Source organism: Epinephelus fuscoguttatus, linkage group LG16 (assembly GCF_011397635.1).
Source record: "Epinephelus fuscoguttatus linkage group LG16, E.fuscoguttatus.final_Chr_v1".
NCBI classification, from domain to species: domain Eukaryota; kingdom Metazoa; phylum Chordata; class Actinopteri; order Perciformes; family Serranidae; genus Epinephelus; species Epinephelus fuscoguttatus.
Window position 1 is genome coordinate 17,365,887 of NC_064767.1, and position 21,607 is coordinate 17,387,493.

Here is a 21,607-nt window from a genome sequence, read left to right on the forward strand (position 1 = left end):
AAACAAAAATGTGGCCCATAAAAGCCTGCCAAGGCACAGAGGGCAGAGTGAAATGGTGTGCAAACGAATTATTGTCACTCCAATGGCATTATAAATGACTTCCCATGGGGATGCTCATAACTCAGGATAGAAAGGGGGGGTTGGGGTATGGAGAATTTAGGGCAGGGCAGGGAGGGAGGGAGACGGATGGCAGATAATAACAATCAAGGAGCAGGAACATGGCATAATATGACGAATTTTTTAAAAAGCTTGAAAGATGGGTCAAAAGCTCAATTACAGTGAGTTTAAACACATTAACCTTATGGGACCCACGGAACAAGTCATTAAACCGAGAAAAGCCACACAAGACTCGGAGGAACAAAGACATGCCTCTAAGTCTGCTTTGAAAATGTTAAAAACCCAATTGACCCACAATTTAGCCATCAAACGGCCACTGTGCATGGCTGGGACTATCTGCATTACAGGTTAATTAACCAATCACACAGAGAGATAAGCATTTGCATAACTAAATGCACCATGTCTGCAAGGTCCAACGCTGGAGTCTGAATCAATTTGGAGTACAGACTTAGTTAAGTGGCTGTGATGTTAGGCCTAATTGCCTGCTCTGAAAAATAGATACAAAAGAAAAACTCTGCCAAACTGTTGGTCGTTTGTCTCCTCAGTTCTCTCTTGCTAACAACAATGACTCTGTGTCATGGGACATTACAAATACTATGAGGTAAATTGAATCTGGAATTGATTTTATCAGTGTCAAACTAGAGGCAGTTCATTCACCAACCAGAGGGATTCAAATACCCAGCACTGCAAATTAACCGAGTGAACAACAAATAAATGTTCACAGCTTTATGGGTTTCAATCACTTGCACCATCTTGCACAAGGATCCAATTAAATCAAATGCTCACAAATTTCGTCAAGGACGTAAAGCAACGTCTAAAAATAGCCCCCAATGGCAAAAACTTGATAACAAAAAGCCTCTCAGCACCCAAGCTGCAATTGTCATTAGGAGCTGCATCTTAAGTGTTGTCAACGTGTTTCTGCGGTGGGCTCATTAACAAAAGCTGACCCATTGAATCGGGTCAGCAGAGATCTACCTCAGGGACCAACAGACTAGTGAGGCAGATGACTGTCTGGATGATTTGTCCCTAAGTGGATACATCAAGAGTACATCACTGGAGACTGTGTGTTCCCATGTCTTCAACATTATTGATAGCCGTGCATCTGTGGCTCAAGTCAACAGGGAGCAACTACTATACATGCAAATGGTGAGGGGGAGCACATGACCTGCACATAAGATGCGTCACTTAAACTGCGAGAACCTGACAAATGAAGTAGCGTTAACTGCAAATAGGAAGTGTTTATGGAGCAGTCCTGCATTTATGTAAATACTGGAAACAAACAAACACAAAATGGCTTCCAGAATTATTTTGAGCCTTCTAGGTAAATACAATTTTCCATGCGTATCATCACTCACTTGCATACATGAAATTAAGTATGGACCCTGGAAGGCCAAAAGCAGTGCATTTATTCATGTTTATGTTTTATTGATGTGAGCAAAGAGAGCTTTGCCCCAGGAAAGTCAACCAATCATTTTTCAGATTGGCTCTCACCCTCCGAGGAGTTGGGTTTAGTCATCCTTTTATCCTAACGTTCTATTCTTGTCGCTTTCTTTCCCTTCTTTGCTTCCTTTTTTTTTTACTTTCCGTCATGCTTTTTTCTGTCACTTTCAGTCTCTGACTCTCTTCCATTTAAAAGCAGGCTCTCCAGGTATTTTTTTGGGGGGTTTTACGTCCAGCATATTTCACACAAAAAGAACGTTAAAGGCACAATAAGGCGCTGTTTGGCCATGCGAAGGTATCAACTCTTTCAGATGACTGAACTGGCAGCCTCCATGGCAACAAAGGTGTTACAGCCATGATGTCATGTAATGTATCAGCTTGATGCAAATGCCTCATCCACACACAGACCCGCACTTGCACAGACATGCAGCGTATACACATCCTGACACATTCCCACAGATTGTTGGACCAAATCAAATTTTTAGAAATTCCATGTCCATCTGTTTTGTTTTTCAGCTCAAATTTTTAAAGTGCTTCAGTGGGACGTGAGAGGCATCTCAACGCCACGTTGGTGGGCAGACGAGACTCCACACAGCTCGCAATTTAGGTATGAATCATCGCTGTGTACTGTACTGCAATATGGCTATTAATAAAATGAAATAGACTGTTGCAGCACATCAGCGCAGTTTTATTGTGCTTTCTAACATCGCGCTGCAAATGAAACCTGTTGCCCCCAGTAAGGCATCATTAAGACGGCACCCATGAAAAACTATTTCTTTAATTGGGTAGTCGAGGGAAAAAAGGGGCCCTTACTCTAAAAAGAAAAATATCACACCTCCAGATTTGTGTTTCTTTCCTTCTCAGGAGTAACACTTCACGGGAAATAGGAACAAGCTTTAGAAATGTGAGAAATAAAGCCACTTTCATGTAGATCTGGCGCTGTTTTTGAACCTAGCCAGAGGGGCCAACTGAAGAATCTAAATTAATTTCCAAGGGACCCCCAAAGTTGATAGCAGTGAGTGATGTAAGGCTCTAAGTAATAACACGGCTAACGGCTCATGCACAGAGAAGCATTGACACATATCTCTATTTTATTTACCTTTAGCATCCAGTGGAAAGTTCACCCCTAAAATGATACGCATTTCCATTCTCATGAATACACATAAGCTTTTGTGTATTGTACTGTAGGGTAAACATATCCAAACACAGGGCCATCTCCTGGGAGTAACCCTTGTCTATTTACCTCCTCTGAGCCTAACCACAACATCAAAATGCCTGACAACTCGCTGAAATGTGTCAACACTAATTAAATCATGTCTTAAATATAAGCTTTCATAAGCTGCTTTTTACCCAAATATGCCATCTTTCTCTGTCAGCTGTCTGGGGGTCAGTTTTTTTGACCTCGTCAGACTTGATGAACGGAGTAAAGGTGGGCTCGAATCCATCAAAAGATTGAATTAAAACATAATCCGAAAAGACTGGAGCGCAGATGCTCTTTTATTTACCTGGGCTGAGTGTAGATGTGTATGTACAGTAAGTGTATATGTTTGTGTACTTTTCGTGTTTTTCTATTTTCCAACTAGAGAGTCAGGCCATGAACAACATAATATTTTTGTCATTTAGCAGAGTTATAACCATAATAGCTTTATTTAGCCCAGAAAAAAACTCTTTTACAGGAACAGCAAATTCTAATTAAATTAAATGTTTGTGTTAAATGTTGTAAATGTATTAAATGTATGTGATTATTAGGAGTTGGTTCATCAGATTAACAACTGGTGGTGCATTTTCTCATTAAACCAACACATTCTCATCCCAACTCATCAAAGATTGCTGTTTGGTCAGTGGACTTTCACGTCCCAGTGCACTAGGTACCCTCCTGCACCTGTTGTCAATGTTCCGGGATTTACACCTATTACATGCTTTGTGTCTTTTCAAAATAAACTTCAGATTATGTACAGTTTCTGCTTGTTAGATGCATACAGTCCTTTTCAAAATAAACTGGCAATGTCATAAAACAACTAATGCTTTGGGTTTTGTTCCTTGTGCAAGAAAAACCTGTAGTTAGGTTAAGAAAAAACATCATGATTTGGCTCAACATTCACACAGCAAGTGAATAGCAGCCTCCTGGGTGAGAGTCCAGGGTTTGTTGGACCCATCCACATCCCCTCCCGCTTGAAGTATAGGGACTTTCCAGCTCCTTATTACATTGTTACTGGCAGTGTTTCAAGCTGACACCTGCAGTGTTAGACACTGATGCTGCCCTGCGGTGTAACATACTGCTGTAAAAGGTAGCTTTTTGCAACAGTGACGCCAAAATCTCTGACCAAACGGCAACATTTGATGAATTGGAAATGAGAACAGGCTGATTAAACCGCTGCAGAAGAAGAGGACACGAGATGAGGTCATTAAAAGAGCTACAGTCAAAGTGTACTGGCTGTGAAAAAATGTGGAAAATGTGATGGAAACATGACATTCCAGTTTGTTTCATGTTTCATGTGAGGAAGGTTACTGTCTCCTCATCGCTCCATGCAGATCTGATGTTTCTGTCTCTTCAGTAGACATTTAGGTCGCATGCTTTATGCATGTCATCATTAAATCGCCATGTCTGTTTCCATTGCACTTTCTTACATTTTATTTAAATGATACACCAACTTTCCCATTTTGGCAAAATGTAAAAACTTTTTTGCTTTTTTAAAATTTCCACTTGCAGTTTTTTAGTGTACAAACTAAAAATGTGTATAAAAACAAATAAATAGAAGTGGACCCACAGACTAGGCCTTCACAGACATCAGATGATATTGGCTTATTGCAGATGTATAGTATTTGTGTACATGCTGACTGATAAGTAAGATTTAATTGCGGTACAGAAATGTTCAACTAGGTTTGAGGTAATTTAGCTAATTTTTTACACTTTCAAAATGTCTTGCTTAGTGTGTGTCTTGATTACAATTTTTTTATAGTGGCTATAATTGATATTTTTTGATAACAATGTATCAAATGGCAATGTGACAATGTGAAAGGGGTCACTCATATTACTAATGGAGGATTATCAACTGAATCTGCAGCTCCACTCAGCTTCACAGAGCTTTATAGTGAGTTTCAGCTCATGGTTTAGCTAGGTACAAAACTGTACGCTTTGCTTCACTCTTACTGAGTCATTTTTGGCTGCAGTTTGTTTGAGATAAAGTGTTCAAGAAACCCACTGTAGAAGACCTGCTTAGCACCAATAACAGACAGTTACAGTTACCAACTAGCTGGTCACCATATTAAAGCATTTAGCAGCAAAAGAGCCACATATTTCTTTCAGGAGCTGGAGGAGACCAAAAACAGAGCTAAAAGAATATTGGACTGGATTCATTCCCCAGTTGGCTACAAACCAAACTCCAAATGAATGGTGAATGATAATGTTGCAGTCAAAGGTGTCATATTAAATGGTCACTTTATGTCAATGTTGTGTTCACAACTTTTTTTCTGCTTCCCTCAAGTAGCCAAAAAAAAACAACACTTAACTGCGATTTAAAAAACTTTATCTAAGCATTGTTTGTATACACTGTATGTTCATGTTGAAAAATATTACTTTTTTTAGTTTTTTTTCCCTTAACTACTAAATATCTTTATCAAAATCAGCCTCGGGCACGCAGCACCAGGGCACCCTGTTAGCTCACTTTAAACAATGATATTATTCTGGAGGCTACATAACATGATGCCAGGAAGCCACTTGGTAAAAGCCTACCGTGATCAAGTGGTTTCCTGTTGTGACTTCGCAATATGTGCATATAGGAGCTTGTTGCATTATTTTTTTCCAACATGTCATGTCATGTTTTAAAGATGGCTGTTAAGGCTGAGTCTTCAGCACAGTGGCCCCAGTTCGGCCCTCTTTGCTGCATGTCATCTCCTCTCTTCCTCCTGCCTCTGCTGTCTCTCTCTCTCTTTCTTTCTCTCACTATCAAATAAAGCAGAAATGCCAAAAAAAAATCTTAAAATGAAATAAAATGTTCAGCATCAGTTTGGCTACAACCCAGACTGCAATATGATACTGTAAAATAGATGAAATGTGAAGAAACTTATCAGCAAACAGATCAGATCGAATAGAATAACAGCAGTCTCATATAGCATTACAGGTGATATACAAACAGATAAGCAACAAATATATGGTAATAATTTAGACTTAGTCATAATAGGACTGATGATGTCATTGAAATCTAAAATCTCTACAGTCTAAAAAACTCTAAACCATAAAGAGTGTTTTTGAGAGAAAATGGGAGTCTGTAATAGGCCAGGTTGGGGTGATGCCCAGCTTTTACATAATTTTTTCATACCAGTGTCATCGTGCAGATTACCCCAAAATTGACTCCCCGCCATTACTGCTTTGAATAAGAAGCAGAAGAAGTGGTTTGGAAGAGGAAGCCGAGTGAAAAACGTAGTGGGAAGAGCCAAATCTACCAAATAATGCAGATCCATGGGGGCCCCCTAATGCATCCTGGCCATTATCAAACACCAAAAGCTGGCATATCAATGTGAGGAGAGCAAGCTGGGACTCCATTGTTCAACCCCCCTACACTGCATTTCACTGGCCTGTTCACGCGGATGCAATCCCGAGGACACAGAAATAAAACCTGTTTCATTTGTTGTTAAGCTCATTACATTCTCAACTTCATTAAGAGAAGGAAGACAGAAGCTGAGGGCATGAAAGAGTCGTTTGAGTAATTTGACAAACACTGTGTTTTCCTTAAGTCAACTAGCTAATTAATGTCCTCGATCTCCTACGCGCACTGAGAACCTGTTAGGTCTGTTGTGGACTATCACTTTTAATTTTTATTTCTTGTGATGTGAGGGGGGAAAAGATCACCAGCCAAACAAACAAAAAAAAAAGTTGTGTTATGTCCTTTGTTAAGCCAAAAACACACTTAGAGCCTGATATCACCAGAGCAGAAACTAATCTGTGTATCAAAATGAGCTTCCAAACTTTGGTGTCACAACACATCCAACACCAAAGACACAAATTGTAACTTCCCTTTCTCTCTCATACGATTAAAGATTAATATATTCATGCATCCATTAGAAATTATCTGATGCAAACACCTGCAGAGAAAAGAAATACAGTATTGGTTGCGAATTTGCATAAATTTCTTTAAGGCTTGACAGCAGTGAGGGCAAAATCAAGATGCACTGCAAGTGGGTGGAGGGATGAAAAAAAACAAAAAACACCACAACATCTTGATTGTGGCTCTGCGAGGACGTCTCCAAAGTAGAGCAGTTAGCAGAAAAGACAAGCGTCTTTAAAGAGAAATGGTGCGGTCGAAGAGAGGCCTTACTCTGTCCTCATCTTATCTGTGGGCCAAATTGATTGTTTGTACTTTTGTGGGTGAAAACATACTCAAAGGATGCTGCTTTCATCAAGTAAAGCCCGGTGAAATGTCCCTTGTGCATTAGTCCAGCTGTCTGTATGTTTGCTTATCCTCCTGACTCCTGAGCTCTGGTCATATAGTCCTGATGCAGCAATCAATTCAGTCCATTATGGGAGGAGGGGGTTGAAATTAATGAAATGGACTGAATAGAAAAGGGTTTCACTTCAAACACAGCACTATTGTGAGGAGATTTTGTGTTATGTCTCTCTGCTGCTAACAGTAGAAAAACACAGTGCTGTTTGCCATTAAAAGATTGTGACTGTTCTGCTTGGTTTCTTTAAAGAAAGCTTGAGGTAAAAAGTCAATGAAATATGTTTAATGGATAGAAGTATAGAGGTATACGCCTCGCTCTGTTTTTAGTTTTCCTTTGTGTTTGATGTTGACGTCACGGCACAATGCACTGTGGTTTGCACAGAAAAAAAAAAGGTGAAAAACAAGAGAACGCAGCATTCAAGGACGAACCTGATGGCAATTCTAGAAGTCATTTAAATGTTTTGACACATTTGACAAACTTTTAGTCACATCCCGTGCAATTTAAAATTAATTTAATGCATTGTAAGTGGTGTGGAGAGCCAAAAATACATCATTAGCATTTTGTTCTTACTGTTTTTTTTTTTTTTTTGTTCAATGCCACTCTTGTTTGTTCGTATTTATTGTTCAGAGGTTGAGGGTACAGTAGTTTGACTACATCTTCTTCTCTTTGTGTGCAATCCTGTTATTCATGAAGCCATGGAATACGACAGATATTGGAAATTTACCAGGGTGAGATACGATAATATGAAAAATGAATAGGGCTTTTTGTTTTTTTATAAGCACTAGTTAGCATTTTGGGGAACTTTGAGCAATGTAACACCATTCAGACATTTCTTCCAGTCTCTTCAGCTTTTGGCTCCTAATGGCTCGGCTTCTGCCCGCGGGGGTCTGAGCTGGAGCCAAAGGCGGTAGTGGGTCCAAATTGAGATTTTGGAAGAGAGAAGCCCTCCACCTAAAATGACCCTCTTTACTGCCAAAAGTGCTGTGAGACTCAGATCATGAGCTAAATGTGTCCCACATATCCCTGTTTTGTCTTTTCCCCCTTTCACTGATTTGCATTTTTCATAGAGGAAGAAACTGCCTTCCTTCTTTAACTCGACATTTAGATCTTTCTATTTCCCATAGAAATTAAGTATTTGTTTGCCAGTTATGTTTAGAGGTAAACAAAAACGCTGCCAGGATTATGTTCGGTGGGAGTGTCTTTTCCAGGCAACAAAGCACTACACTCTTGGACTGAGCTGAAGTCATACTGTAGGACAGTGGAACTTGGAGGTGATGCCACACTGGGATGTTTCCAGCCAACTGGGCAGGTAAAATTTGTTTTGGGTGTCTTGTCATAATTTGGACTACTTTTTGTGCCATTTGGGTGGTTGCAGATGAAGTCTAGTGAATTTGCTCCTTCTCCTCTGCAGGTATTATAATTCACACTGACAGGGCACTGAGTTTAATGGACTCGACACGCAGCGACTGATAACTGATGGCCGGCAAAACCAAATGTCATTTCTGTTCATTATTACAAGGCTGAAACTTTGGTTACAAAGTCATAGCTCTGTGATTGTAAAAGCTTACATCTGTTCATATATGAGATGGTGACCTTTTACGTTAAATATAACATTCTTAAAGTAGATGCATTTTCATTACTTTAACTGGGGTTTCAGGTTCGCCTAATTATACTAATGAACAGAAGACAAACAAACTGCTACATAATATACATAATAGATATCATTCATTTCTTTCTGTATATATAGTATATACATAATAATGTCCATTACTGATATAGGTATATGTTACATATGGCAGCATTGGTGGGTGTTCAAGGTGCAGGACTATGGTCAAAGGGAGTTTGCATCTGAGGGCCCTGACACACCAAGCCATCGGTCAATGTCAGGCTGTTGGTGAGTGTCTGTCGCCTTAGCTTTTGCAGTGTATCCCACGCCGCTGGTGCTACCCAGCCCTTTCCAGCTTTTTTCCAGCTGATTTAGCATGTTGAGACGGTGGACCCCATCAGTGAGTGAAATCCCTCTGATTGGTAGTTAAACTGAGTGCACAAAAAAACTGATGTGACGAAGGCAAACAAACGACGAAGGTCAAGAGGGCATGACATCAAAACCAACATGTTATATTAGGGGTTTTTTTAAGCCATTGAGCTCTTTGGCAAAAACAGTTAATAATTGTTGAGGCCTATTTTACAAAGCAGGATTTGAAGTTAGAGATGTAACTTCAGGGTTAACTCAGGGTTTTCAGCACTATGAAGCTGGTTCTCTTTTTACCAAGATAAATCACCATGGCAACTTATGTTGAACAATTAACCTGCTCCAGAGCAGGTTAACTTCAGAATCACATCGCAGCCTGTCAACACCCCAAACTCTGAACAATCAGATCACTGAAGAAAAAGTATCCATGGTCGAAAGAAAAAAGAGGAGCCTATATATTGTTAAGACAGTAGAATCATTTCATTGTTTCAGGTCTCTATTTGCACTGTTTTAAAAACAGACCTTCTAACAAACAGAGAGATCATTTACAACACTAAACATACAATTTTAGCTGTATGCAAAGTTTACTTTAGACAGTGCTGCTACTTTTACACTCTGATTCCTCACTGCAGCTCAGAATAACATGAGGCACCTACGTGATGAGAAATAGAATAAAACAGATAATATCTTATTAGCAAAGTAATCCACACGGTGTTAATTGACTCGTTATTATAAATACCACATTTCAGTCAGGTAGACCTCATCAGTGATTAGCTTGGCTACTTTTCCACCTGTTACTGCAGTAGCAGAATCAGTTATTTTATGTGACACATTCATCATCAACCAACTAAACAGCAAAAAAATACTCTATATACTAATGTCACATAGGCTCATAGCAGTGATACCTGCATGCAATTTTAACCTCGGCCAGCTGTGAGTTTTGGGTTAGTATTTCCAGTGTTTCTACATTTGCATTATAAGATTACAGAGTATTGCTTACATCCCCCTGACATTTTTCTGTCTCGCAGTCCCAGACACATTCAGTACCATTTCGTTTGTACCAGTTTGCTAGCATAGAGTAAATATCCTTTGTTTTTTCAGCATCGGGTTGGGTTGTTAATGTGCTAGCTGGGTAACTAGCATCTGGAATCGGTCTTGTCGGTCTTCCACTTTCCTTTTTTTATATTTTTTTGGGGCAGTTTTAGCCTTTAATGACAGTATAGTTGAAGAGGCACATTGAGAGAGGGACTGAGGATGACACACAGCAAAGGGCCACAGGTTGGGTTCAAACCCAGGCTGCAGGGGGCTCAGCCTATGCCGGGCACATGCTCTACCACGTGAGCTGGTGGTCGCCCCATCTAGTTTCCATTTTCGAATGATAAATACAGACTACTGCCACCTTCTGGTGCGGATAGTCATTTCCTCTCACACAGCCAAAGAACGTACGTGCTGGTTTGCCGTGAATTGTTGTTTTTGTGGTGTGTTCAAATGCAACTTTTTGGCCGAGACAGAGGCAAAATGAAGCAGCCTCTTTCGGCACTGAATTGATATATTGATTCGGGGTGTAAATTACACAAGCTCTGTCAACATGTTCTTAATACCTGCAGGTGAGCTCGCTGCATCTCCCCTGCCCCCTGGGGAGATCTCATCAAGTCGTCCTATGCAAATATTTTGACTTTAATTCGTCTGCTGAATGCCAAGTTTCTTTTGAGGGATGCACCAATCTGATTTTTTCAGTCCCAATCCCGATACTGGGACTTTAATTATTGGTCAATATCAAGTGCCAATCCCGTCAATTAGATCAGGGACGATATGCTTACCTCACGATTTGATACTACCACGATACTTGGGTGCTGATTTGAAATGCATTACAACTTTTAGATATTGAGATTCTACAAGAATTGCGATTCAATATTACAGTTTATTCAAATTTTTTTTTACATTACACCATGAGAAAAAGTTGAATCACAAACTTCTACAGACTGCATATCATGAAGCATATTTCCAAAAACAATGCACATCACGTCAGTCAATCTGCCTGATTTATTTCAGCAGCATCATAAACTGCACAGAAAAGCGGTGAATAAATAAACTGATGACTGTTTTCATGGACTTATTTTGAATGATTTTATTCCAGTAATGCACTGTGTGACCTTGCTCTGTGGAAGAGGCTGTGTGTCACAATCCTGGGTGCTGGTTTCATATTCTGTTATCTTGTGGACTTTGATTCTGAGTTTTCTGTTTGTGTTCCTTGTTTTGTGTTATTTTGTATTTATATATTTTGTGTCGTGTCTAGTTTTACTTCTTGTCTTTGTGTGTTTTCCCGCCTGCTTTCTGCCACACCTGTCTCGTTAAGTCTTGCCGGTTCCCTGAGTCTTCCCTTCACACCTGTTCTGTATTAGGCGTGTCTGCTCCACCCTTGTTGTCAGCCAATCCCATGTCTTCCTTCTCCAGGTATGTCTCGTCCTTGTGATTAGTCTTCTGTGTATATATATATATATATATATACCTGTGTGTTTCCCTTTGTTCTTCTGTGTACCTTCTGTGTACATCATCCTGCATCCACCCCTGGTCTTCATGTCTGTCCCTGGTTGTTTTTTTTTTTTGTTGTTGTTTGGATTTAGTTTCTGCTCCCTGTTGGATTTTGAATTGCCTGCCTTTTTGGAAAACCTTGAACAGCTACATTAAAGCTCGCCTTTTGTTGAAAACTGCAAACCTGCATTTGGGTCCTCTTTGAACTGGAGACTATAACACTGTGTTAAATACACTTAACCTATTTACTCACTAAAATGTACAATAGAATGAATAAAAAAATATTAAATTAGTCAAGTAAACTGCTACATTTATCTGTCCCTGGTCATCAAGCTGTGTTTCCCATACACTGATTTATTCATGGTGGCCGCCGCCATATCAACATTGATTGCCACAAATTGATTTTATATATATTTTAATTGAGTAAAATCTTATTCTGTTGCAGAGCTGTGTGCAGCACATTGATTGGCTCAGCCCCTCTTTGCCTCATTCTCTTGGTCTCTCTGTTTATCAGACCACAAATGAGAATAGTTAGCTTTTGCACCTCTGTGGCCCCATCGTCTTACTTCCTGCTGCTAGGATACTTTTGCTGAGAGGAGAGCAGGCAGAAGCTACAGAGACGGACCTTCAGTAGCAGCCGTAGCAGCTCAAAATCAGCCATCACAAACCCTAGCACCGGGAATCACAGGGGGTTGGGCCTGTGTAAAGGCAGCAACAGAAAGTTTGCTCATCCCATGGGGAGTTTTCACTTGGTTGGCTGAGTTTGAGGTGCTATTTGAGCAGCTGAAGGTCCGTGTCCTCAGACTATTTGCTATTTTCTGCTTTGTTTTCTTTGAAATGGATTTGACATCACACTACTCACAGACTATCACAATAAAAGCATCAATTTATTTCCACCTCTGCGTTTGATTTATATCAATTCAGGCATTAAAAAAATCACTTAAAAACAAAAATCTTGCTACTTAGGTTAAGTGAGCCACTGATGACTTTTTTCCATAAATAAATCAAGACCACCACCTCTTCCTAACTTTAACCACGTGTTTCTGAGTGCCAAAATGTTTCTATAATATACCATTTACGTGCTTTGGTTGCTATTATCGGATATTGTAGAAAAACAAATGAAAAAGGTAATGAACATTTGCAGATGCACTAAGTACTAACATTTTGCGAATTGTCAGATTCCTTAAGGTTTCCACATTATGTTTGGGATTTTTTGGGCTGTATTATGTTTGCTTCAAACTGCTGCTTGTTTCTGCTTGCTGTTTGCGTATGGTCTGAGTAGACTGTAAAACTGAACTGCCCTTCTGGGATAAATAAAGTTGTCTGAACTGAACTGAAAATGTAATTGCTGTGTGAATGTGTAGTCTGTGAGACAGGTTTGACAATTTGGGTCACACTGGGTCAATATTAGATAACCATCAACCTGAACTGTATACAACGAGACATTTTAAACCTGTGGCTTTGTTTGCTTTCTTCTTTGTTTGTTTGGTCATGAAATTATAAATAAACTTATAAATAAAGTAATATCAGCATAAAGCTTCCAGTTTTCTAACATATACATTTCAGAAATTGGCAGATCCGTATTTGTCACACCCGGTTTTCATTTTTGTTGTGTACCATCCTAACAGCTACAGGAGACCAGCTACACTTTCTAAAATGTTTCCAGGACATCTCCACATCAGAAAGAGACATATTTGGGTGAAGAAAGGAAACAGCAGCAAAACTAAATAAAACATTGTACATGATAAAATTTCAATTTCAGTCACCTCCATGTGGAAAATTAAGCCAGAAATAGAAATAGAGCACTGAGCAAAGCCAGAAAGAAATGAATGATAACTAGGGCTGTGCAGTGGCAAGAATCTGTATCCTGTGTATCATGATGTGTATCATGACACACATCATGATACAGGGATTACGATTCAATATGTATCGATATTAGGGCTGCCCTCTAATAGTCGACCAAATATTAGTCAACCATAAAGGTCTTTAGTCTGCAAGATTTCATTGGTGGCTTAGTTGCAGAAAACAACAACAACAACAACAAAAACAAACAAACTTGAAACTCTAATGGAAGCTGTGCCTTGTCAAAATAAATCAAAACTTATATGACTGGACCATGTGTGACTTTAATTTGGAAGGACAGACACAGGAAGAGGCCAAGCTCAGCAGTCAGACAGGAGTCACGTTACAAACCAATCAGAGCCAACAGATATCTTTCCCTTCTTCCATAAATATTCAGTCTAATAATTACGGAAAAGTTGATCGTGTTAGTGCAGGGCTACCCAGAGCCTTACATCTGTCCCACGGACGATAGGCCTACACACTTACGACCTTGCATTTTCCAGGTGGTTAAAGACAGGGCATGTGTACAGCCTCTAATTTCCAGGGCTGGTACCTGCGGTTATTCCACAGGCTAGTTAGTTAATAACATGTCGGGCAGGAAATCCAAAGTGTGGGATCATTTTGAGAAGGTGAAGGACGAACCCAAGGTGATATGTAAACTCATCTTCATTGGTCGACTACAAACATGACGTATCATCTGAAACATGTCAGTAGCTACATGCCCATTAGCCCACAACATCATTAACAGGCGGCTCGCTCAGTGTGTGACGTGCACTTGTAGATAAAATATAGGCCTATATTAATGAAGGTTCATTAGTACGGTTTTGTATTTCTCTGTAATGTAGCACAGTGTTAACAATGTTACTGATACTATTCTTTCTCACACCTTCAACTCAAACCATTGTGTTGCCCTGCCCAAAATCTAAAATTTAATAATTACATTAATATTGTAAACATGCAGGCGACTAATGGCCCTAAATGACGACTATTGGTTGACTAGGAAAATTCTTAGTCAGGTGCAGCCCTAATTGATATATTGCAATACTGTGAGCAAGGCGATACCTTGCTATTTTCAAAAAGTATCTAATGTAAGGAAAACTGTCATAGTGTAAGGAACACAGTATCCATACGAAAAAGAAGTTTCCCTTTTTATGTGGTCACAACAGTGGGATCTGCATTTGTATTTTCATTGAGTCTCTGTAACATCCACCAATATAACACTACATTTTGTGCAATCTGAGCAAAGGAAATAACACTGGCCTATATCATTAAAAAAAAAAAAAAAATCAAATTGCTTGCAGGATTCTTTGGGTAAGCAAATTAAGGAAATACAAAAGTTGTAAAAAATAAAAAAAATCGATAATGTGTTTGAGAATAAATCCAGTATTACAAAACATAATATTGTGATTCCTAAGTGTATTAATAATGTTTTCCACCACTTATGGGAGTGTAAAGAAAGATGGTTATTTTAACTTTGTGAAGAGCACTTAATTTCTATCAGTGCATCTTGGAGAAAAACACAGAATATAATTAGATGTCAAATTCAATGCTTAGTTGACTTTGTAATTTACATAACAATAACTTATAGTCACATGACATTCTTATCGATGACAATTCACATTCGCTCCAGTTTGATCATTAAGTCGTGTGAATGATGTGTAGTTTCTGTCCAGCCTTTCCTCTGCTGATGAATATTTTGTCATATTTTCTAAATTACTGTCATAATTTTATCTATACTCTTTTGTCCATTTATACAGCTTCTGTTTTTGACTGTAACTCTTTTTTTTGTTTGGGGGGGGCTCAAAGCAAAAACAGTCACTCATTTCAGAGGGTTTTTCCAGGATACCCATAGAGTGAGTATTCTGCTTTCTAAATGTGTCATTCTGTATTTGGAAGTTTTCCATCATCTCCATTGATTGTGCAGTGTGTGTGTGGTGCTTTAGGTTGGGTCTTTTTCTATCCCCGCTAGATAGGAAGAAAACCATTTCCCCCTGCAACTAATACATTCCTGTCACTGTAAACTGCCAAGTCAAACCATTATTTAAGCTGACTGCCACCTGAGCAATCCCCGTCATCTTTAAACATGATAGTAACCGCTGTGTTGCTTCAGGCAAGATGCTGCTTCAAGGACCTGCGAGTCTCAAGGCGTAATGTTAACAAACGGGGGTCACTTGGCTCGCCTGATGTGAGAAGTAATGAAACCAAAGGACAGAACAAAATCAGCCGTGACCTTTAGGCATTAAAAAACTTCTTTCATAAAGTGCCACAGTTTGTGTTAACTCAATCTGCATGATGATTAATAAAGAGGTCGTCTCCCAATTTGAATTTCAATTTTATGATTTTCCCAATCAGAAAATGCATAAATTTGTTTTCATAACCTAATCACAGCTATAGTATGTGTCTACCACACTGCGACAGTTATTAAACTAATTAATCACATGCAAACCTGTCAAATATGATTCTGCACCCGCTTTGTCACTTGATTAAAAGTGAAATATAAGTGTGTATGTGTGTGCGCGTGTTAAACAGGGAGAGAGGGACTGATAGAGAGGAAGATAGGAACTCAAGCAGCGACAGTGCGCTTGAACATACAACTGGTGGCTGGCCTTTATTTGCTGCTTAAAATGCATTTTGTGAGCCAAAAAGTCTAAGTGCCGAGGAAGTGCTGAGAGCCTATGTTGATGCGATGCATTATGGTCCCCGAGCACAAATGATTCATGAAAAAAAGGGCACACATGCATGTCATTTGAGGAGTAAAAACTGGGATTTCACTGAATTATTACTACAGAGAGGGTGAAACTTGTATCCTGTGCACCATAAAATAAAACCGAGGCAAAAAAATACAATAGGAATTGCTGTATTTCTCTCAGCAAATGTTTAAAAATTGCCAAGCCGGGCTGCTGAGAAATTGTTTTTGCTGTTGTAACCTGCAGTCTACCTCTTACATAGCACGCAGGATTGCTGCAGATTCTATCAGCATCTTACAATCACATCAGTGGACAGTGCACCCCTAAAGGCTTGAGACGGGCTGGATTAATGAACAGACTTATGGTGCTGACACCCGGAGGGACGAGCAGGTAGAGGACAAAAATGGCTGGTAGAATAAAAATTACCTTTGTTTTATGTTTTTTTTCCCCCATCAGCTACCATTTTAAAATCCATATTCAGGAAAAAATCACAAACTTAACACAACAAAAACTCTAAAAAAGGTTTATCAGGAATTAAAAATGTCCAGATGCTGAAGTGCCGCAGCACATTTTAATATATATCACAGGAGGGAAACAATTTTAAAAACGTGAACCACTTCTGATTTTCATCAAACGCAGCATGGATCATCATCCCCTCAGCTAGCAACCAGGGGGGCCGGGGGATGATGAAAAGTGCATGTATAAAAGGTTTTGCAAGGTCACATGCATCAGCCCGCTTTGACCGAGCATCATGTGACTTTTTTATTAAAGGGATCTTACCCTAAAACTGTAACTGCAAAGCCAGAAAATGCAACTGTGTGTGACGGATATGAAAGAGGAATTGGGGAAATGATCAGAAAAACAAAACCACACTGAAACTTTTCCCTTTGTTGTATCTCAACACCTCAAAAGAGGCAGTTTTTAATGCACTTTTCATCCTCCTGTAACACCCACAAACTCTGGTCAAATGCCTCTGTGAATTGGGAACCCATTCCATTTGATTTTATGGATCAAGGAGTTTCTATGCAACCAGCTCTGGCATGTTAAATGGAATGGCTGTCTATCTAATGAACCGGTTTTAAACACAAGTGTCCCCCAGGGCCGTGCCATTTCCTCTTTTTTATTGTCTATTTATACCGATGAGATTATGTGCAACAATAACTGCTTCGTTCTGATTAAGCATGCGGACAACGCGGCCCAGGAGGCCTGTCTGATTCCCAGTCAGTCGCAGCAGAAAAAGACGATGTTACAGAGCTGACAGCTTGGTTTGACTCTCGCCACTTCAGACAAAACGTTACAGAAAACCCAATGAGATTCACTCCTTAGCCAAGAGGAACAGCTGGCCTCACCAATGTCCAGCTCCTCCCAGAGTATGCGTCTCATAGCAAGCCAAAGAAGATGACCAGCCCAATATTCTCATGGTAGGTGGACCTCACTTACACAAACATACAGTGTCATTTCTGCAGCAGAAGCTCGGGGGACGCGATGTCAATAAAAGACGCTCATTAACTGCTTCAACACAGTGTCCTAGTTTGGTCAGCTGTCTGTGAGGAGCTTGCAAAAATGGTCAATCAGGAGCCTAAAATCATTTGGCTGCCAATAACTCCCTGATCACCAGCTGGCTTGCACACTAAGACTTTTGCCTTCAGGGGGATAGGAGGGGGGACTCTGCATCCCTTGAGTGTAGGATGTGCTGCAATGGCTGCTTAAAAAGATTACCAACATAGTCATATCACAGCTTAAACACAGCCTCATATAAGGCAAAAAAGACAAAAATATCGATTTGCCATAAAGGACAACCCAAGCCACGTATATTTATCAGTATTTTTAATTAGTGTAATTCCTATTTTTGCTCATATTTATGGCACACATCATTATAAATGATGAATCTTCATACCGCCATCCCCATTCACATTCAGGGCAGAGTTAAGAAGCGAGAAACATGCACAGGCGATCAATACTACATGTAGTTAAGAAGCATGAATTTAAAAGGGAATTCGTGCAGTATATGTTTTATTCCCATGGTCGAGTCCAATCAATGTTATCTCTCCTAAAGTCAGAGACCAGAGAGCTATGACTCCAGGCTTTGATGTCTCAGACAATCACAGAAATCAAATAATAGTTGGGAGGACTGATTTGTGGACAGATTTGAGGTTTTATGCGATGAAATTCTTTATCAAATCTGAACTCTGGAGATCCCCACCCCCACCCCTTGGCGCTTTCACCATCACCTTCCACATCTTTCTCATTTCACTCCCTATGGGATTTTTACATCTTGGCCAGATCACAGGCAAAGTCTTGAAGAGAATATTTGATATAGCTACCCTAGACCACAGGAATGAAGTAATTTTCCTTCAAATGTCCCTTTTAGATTGGATTTATTATCAGTCATTTACATCTAATATAGCCTGAGCTCTAACATCGAGTCATAAAATGCCATCAATTTAAACTCTGCAGTTCCACCCGTACTTTTGGGACCACAGACGGGGGGATTCAGACTGTATAAATCTCAAATGTTGACTGGCTGCAGTGACAAGCCCATCAGTGATGATCCAGTGAACAGTGTCCTGCAGTACAAAAGGCCATCGTTGGTGAAGACGTCTCAAACCAACAACATATTTCACAACACAGCCCACAAATCAGATTTTATTAGGTGCATTCCTGGTTTATTTCCGTGGAGACTGTCAACAGCAATGCATCAACATGGCCAATGCCTGTGATGCCTCTCACGCTATGACATACGTTACCAAACAGAGAATGCACCACATGAGAAAATACAAGGCTGAATCGTATAATCCATCCAGTTAAAGATATCTGCATTTTTTTTTGATAATGTATGAATATTCACAGTGTTTCTGGGACACAAAAATCTTCTGATGTGGTCCCAGATTAATGTTGTTGCCACACACCCTTTTGCCCGGCAAACTGAGGTGATGTGAATTACCTGCAGTAAAAAGACAAAGTAGCTCCTTTCTTTTATACAAGCCTGTTTGTACTTTGAAGATCTTTGAACCTGATAAATGCTGGAGCTTACAAACACTTTTGCATGCTATATATGTAAAACAAGAGATAAAAATCTCCATGGCTTTGTCTTTGTGATGGTAAAACGGTGTGTGTGTGTGTGTGTGTGTGTGTGTATGTGTGTGAGGGTGGGGGTGCTCTGGGTGGTTGCTGCAATGCCTTGTCATCCATTTAAGTTGTGCACATTCCCATCAACATGTTTTTGAAGTGCAAAGCTTGGCAACATTTCAACAACAAACACATTGCAATGCTGTATTCATCCAGGCAATTAGACAACTGCGAACAAAGTGTGAGTCAAATGTCAACGACAGAAGCATGGTTCATTTGCCAAAAGGTCAGACTGTGTCTCATCAGCGTCACATTAAGGGCCAGGTTGGACACACACTCTCTATTAATTGTAGCAACTGCATCTTCCTGTGAGACATTACTTGATTATTTCATAAATAATTAATGTGTTTTGATTGCTGCCAAAACGCCTCACCTTCCCATAGCTCAGTGTCACATAAATGTAGCTGTGGGGTTAACTGTTAATTTGCAGTTCAGGTGACAAACACTTGGTTGAAATAAATGATTCTCCTCTGCGTTAACAAAGCGAAAGGGAATCCTGCAAGTGCACAGTCATATCCATCAGGCTACCACACAAACAGGCGCGCAGTCCTCTTACACTCACAACCTCTGTGTAATAAAAAAGCATGATCATGAGGACACAAAGAGAAGATGCACTGCCCAGTTCAAGTTAGATAAGTGTTAGATGAAATAATTAGTTTATAGGTAGGAATCCCCCTCGTGCGCGCGGAAACAGCTGTGCGTAAAACCGTGACAGATTGATATAAATCCATGTCAATAATGGTAAAAATGCGCATTTAAGACAGTAATAAGCATTTTTATCAGTGTGTGGGGAAATTACGCACACGCTAAAACCTTCATGATCATATAAGGTGTTTTTGGGAGACTGAAACTCACGCTGCTGTTGTGTCCGGACCAGTGCACCATCGCCTGGTTGTGCGCGGAGTCTCCCGACAGAGCAAAAGTAGAAGTGTCCAGGTGCGGCTCACCCTGCCTCGGGTTAGCCCCTCTAGCATCTTCCCCGCCGCGCCGGTACTCGGGTCTGGAGTTGGCAACACCTTGGACAGCCTCCACGAACCTCTCTTTTGACTGCGCTTCCCCACTTATACTCCTATCCACATTTTCGGTGTGCGCTGTGCCCACACTCCTTTTAACCCTCTTTCTTGTGTCAGGAAATGTGTTTTCTAACATTATATTCGCTGCAGGTCGCCTCTGGTTGTCCTCGGATATGTTGGCACACTTTTCACCAGGTATTTTGTGACAGTTTGGTGCCGTTTTGTTGCCGATCAGTGGCTCCTCTCCAAGTCCACTCTTTGTCTCATTCCCCTCTTGGTTGCCATTGTTCGGTTTCAAAGCACCGGCTGCCTCCGATTCGAAAGCGCGTAAAACTTTTGTGATGTTGTCCACTTTGACCGCGGTTGATTTACGGGTTATACGTGCCTCCAGTGGCGTTACCTCCAGGCGATAAAATCTATCGTTGGCTCTGGGTAAACTTATTTCCGCTTGAGCCACAAACTTGGGGTGAAAGGGGTACAGCAAGACGAAAGCCAAAAGGGAAAAACTCCAAAATGACCACAGTCCCATTGTGTTCTTCCAAAACTGATAGTCTGCCAGCAGGGAGGAAAAAAAACAGATGTGGCAACTTCTAAAACATTCAGGGTATCATCTTTACGAGCAAGAAGCCATTCAGCAGACCTGCTCACGTCCAGGAATTTGTCAAAGTGAGAGACCAGTTGGGGAGGCGCTGCGCATCAGGCAAACGCGCCGACGGAGAGTGACTGCAGGAACGATTTGAGCTCATTGTTCATGAGGATGTTTGTGGCAGAGAAAGGGCTCATTTTGAAATTATTCCACGGTTATTATTTTCGTCTTGTGCGGTGGAGTTTTTATTCAGCGGCGTCTTAGAGGCTATTTATGTAAACCCATAAAAGTTATCCAAAACAGCACTTGATTGACTCGGAGCGGTTGACAGCAAAAGTAATTTGTGTTTTGCACAACAGTGTTGTGTTCACGCTGTGGCAACGTTTTTGCCTCTGAAATGACAGAAAGGAAGGAAAAAAAAACATCATTTACTTGCATCAATCAGCTCCGGATTCACCTGTCAACTGTGTGCACGCGCGTGCGCATGTGTGAGAGCACATTTTGGGGGAAAATTCAGTTGGACTTCCAGATATAGATCCAGACGTGACACTGATATGGTTTTGATGTGCAGAGCTGCTGAGGTGTGGGCTTTTCAACTGTGACTGTATTTCTGGTGACACTCCGGTGACTTTTTTAATTAGGCCACTAATATAATGCACCTCAGGCCTTCTACTGCACAACAGCCCAGGAAACAAGAGGAGCTTTGAAGTCACGCTGTGATATTGTTGCTGTCATCTGCGTGACTTGTGGTGCCACACAGGCAAAAAGCCCCCAACAACTCTGTTTTAATCTCGGCACCTTCGCATTTTGTATTATTCATTCATTTTTACTGTGCACATTTGAAAAA

The 21,607-nt window shown here is 40.4% G+C and overlaps 1 protein-coding gene across 1 annotated transcript in view; it reads right to left on the reverse strand.

The window, feature by feature from the left end:
• Positions 1–20,824, reverse strand: part of sorcs3b (sortilin related VPS10 domain containing receptor 3b) — a 64,079-nt gene extending 43,255 nt beyond the window's left edge. Inside the window, exon 1 of the mRNA XM_049600695.1 lies at positions 20,017–20,824. Within this exon, the coding sequence (XP_049456652.1) occupies positions 20,017–20,703 (687 nt within the window). The 5' untranslated portion in view covers positions 20,704–20,824. The remainder of the gene's footprint in view (positions 1–20,016) is intronic.
• Positions 20,825–21,607: the final 783 nt, after the last annotated feature.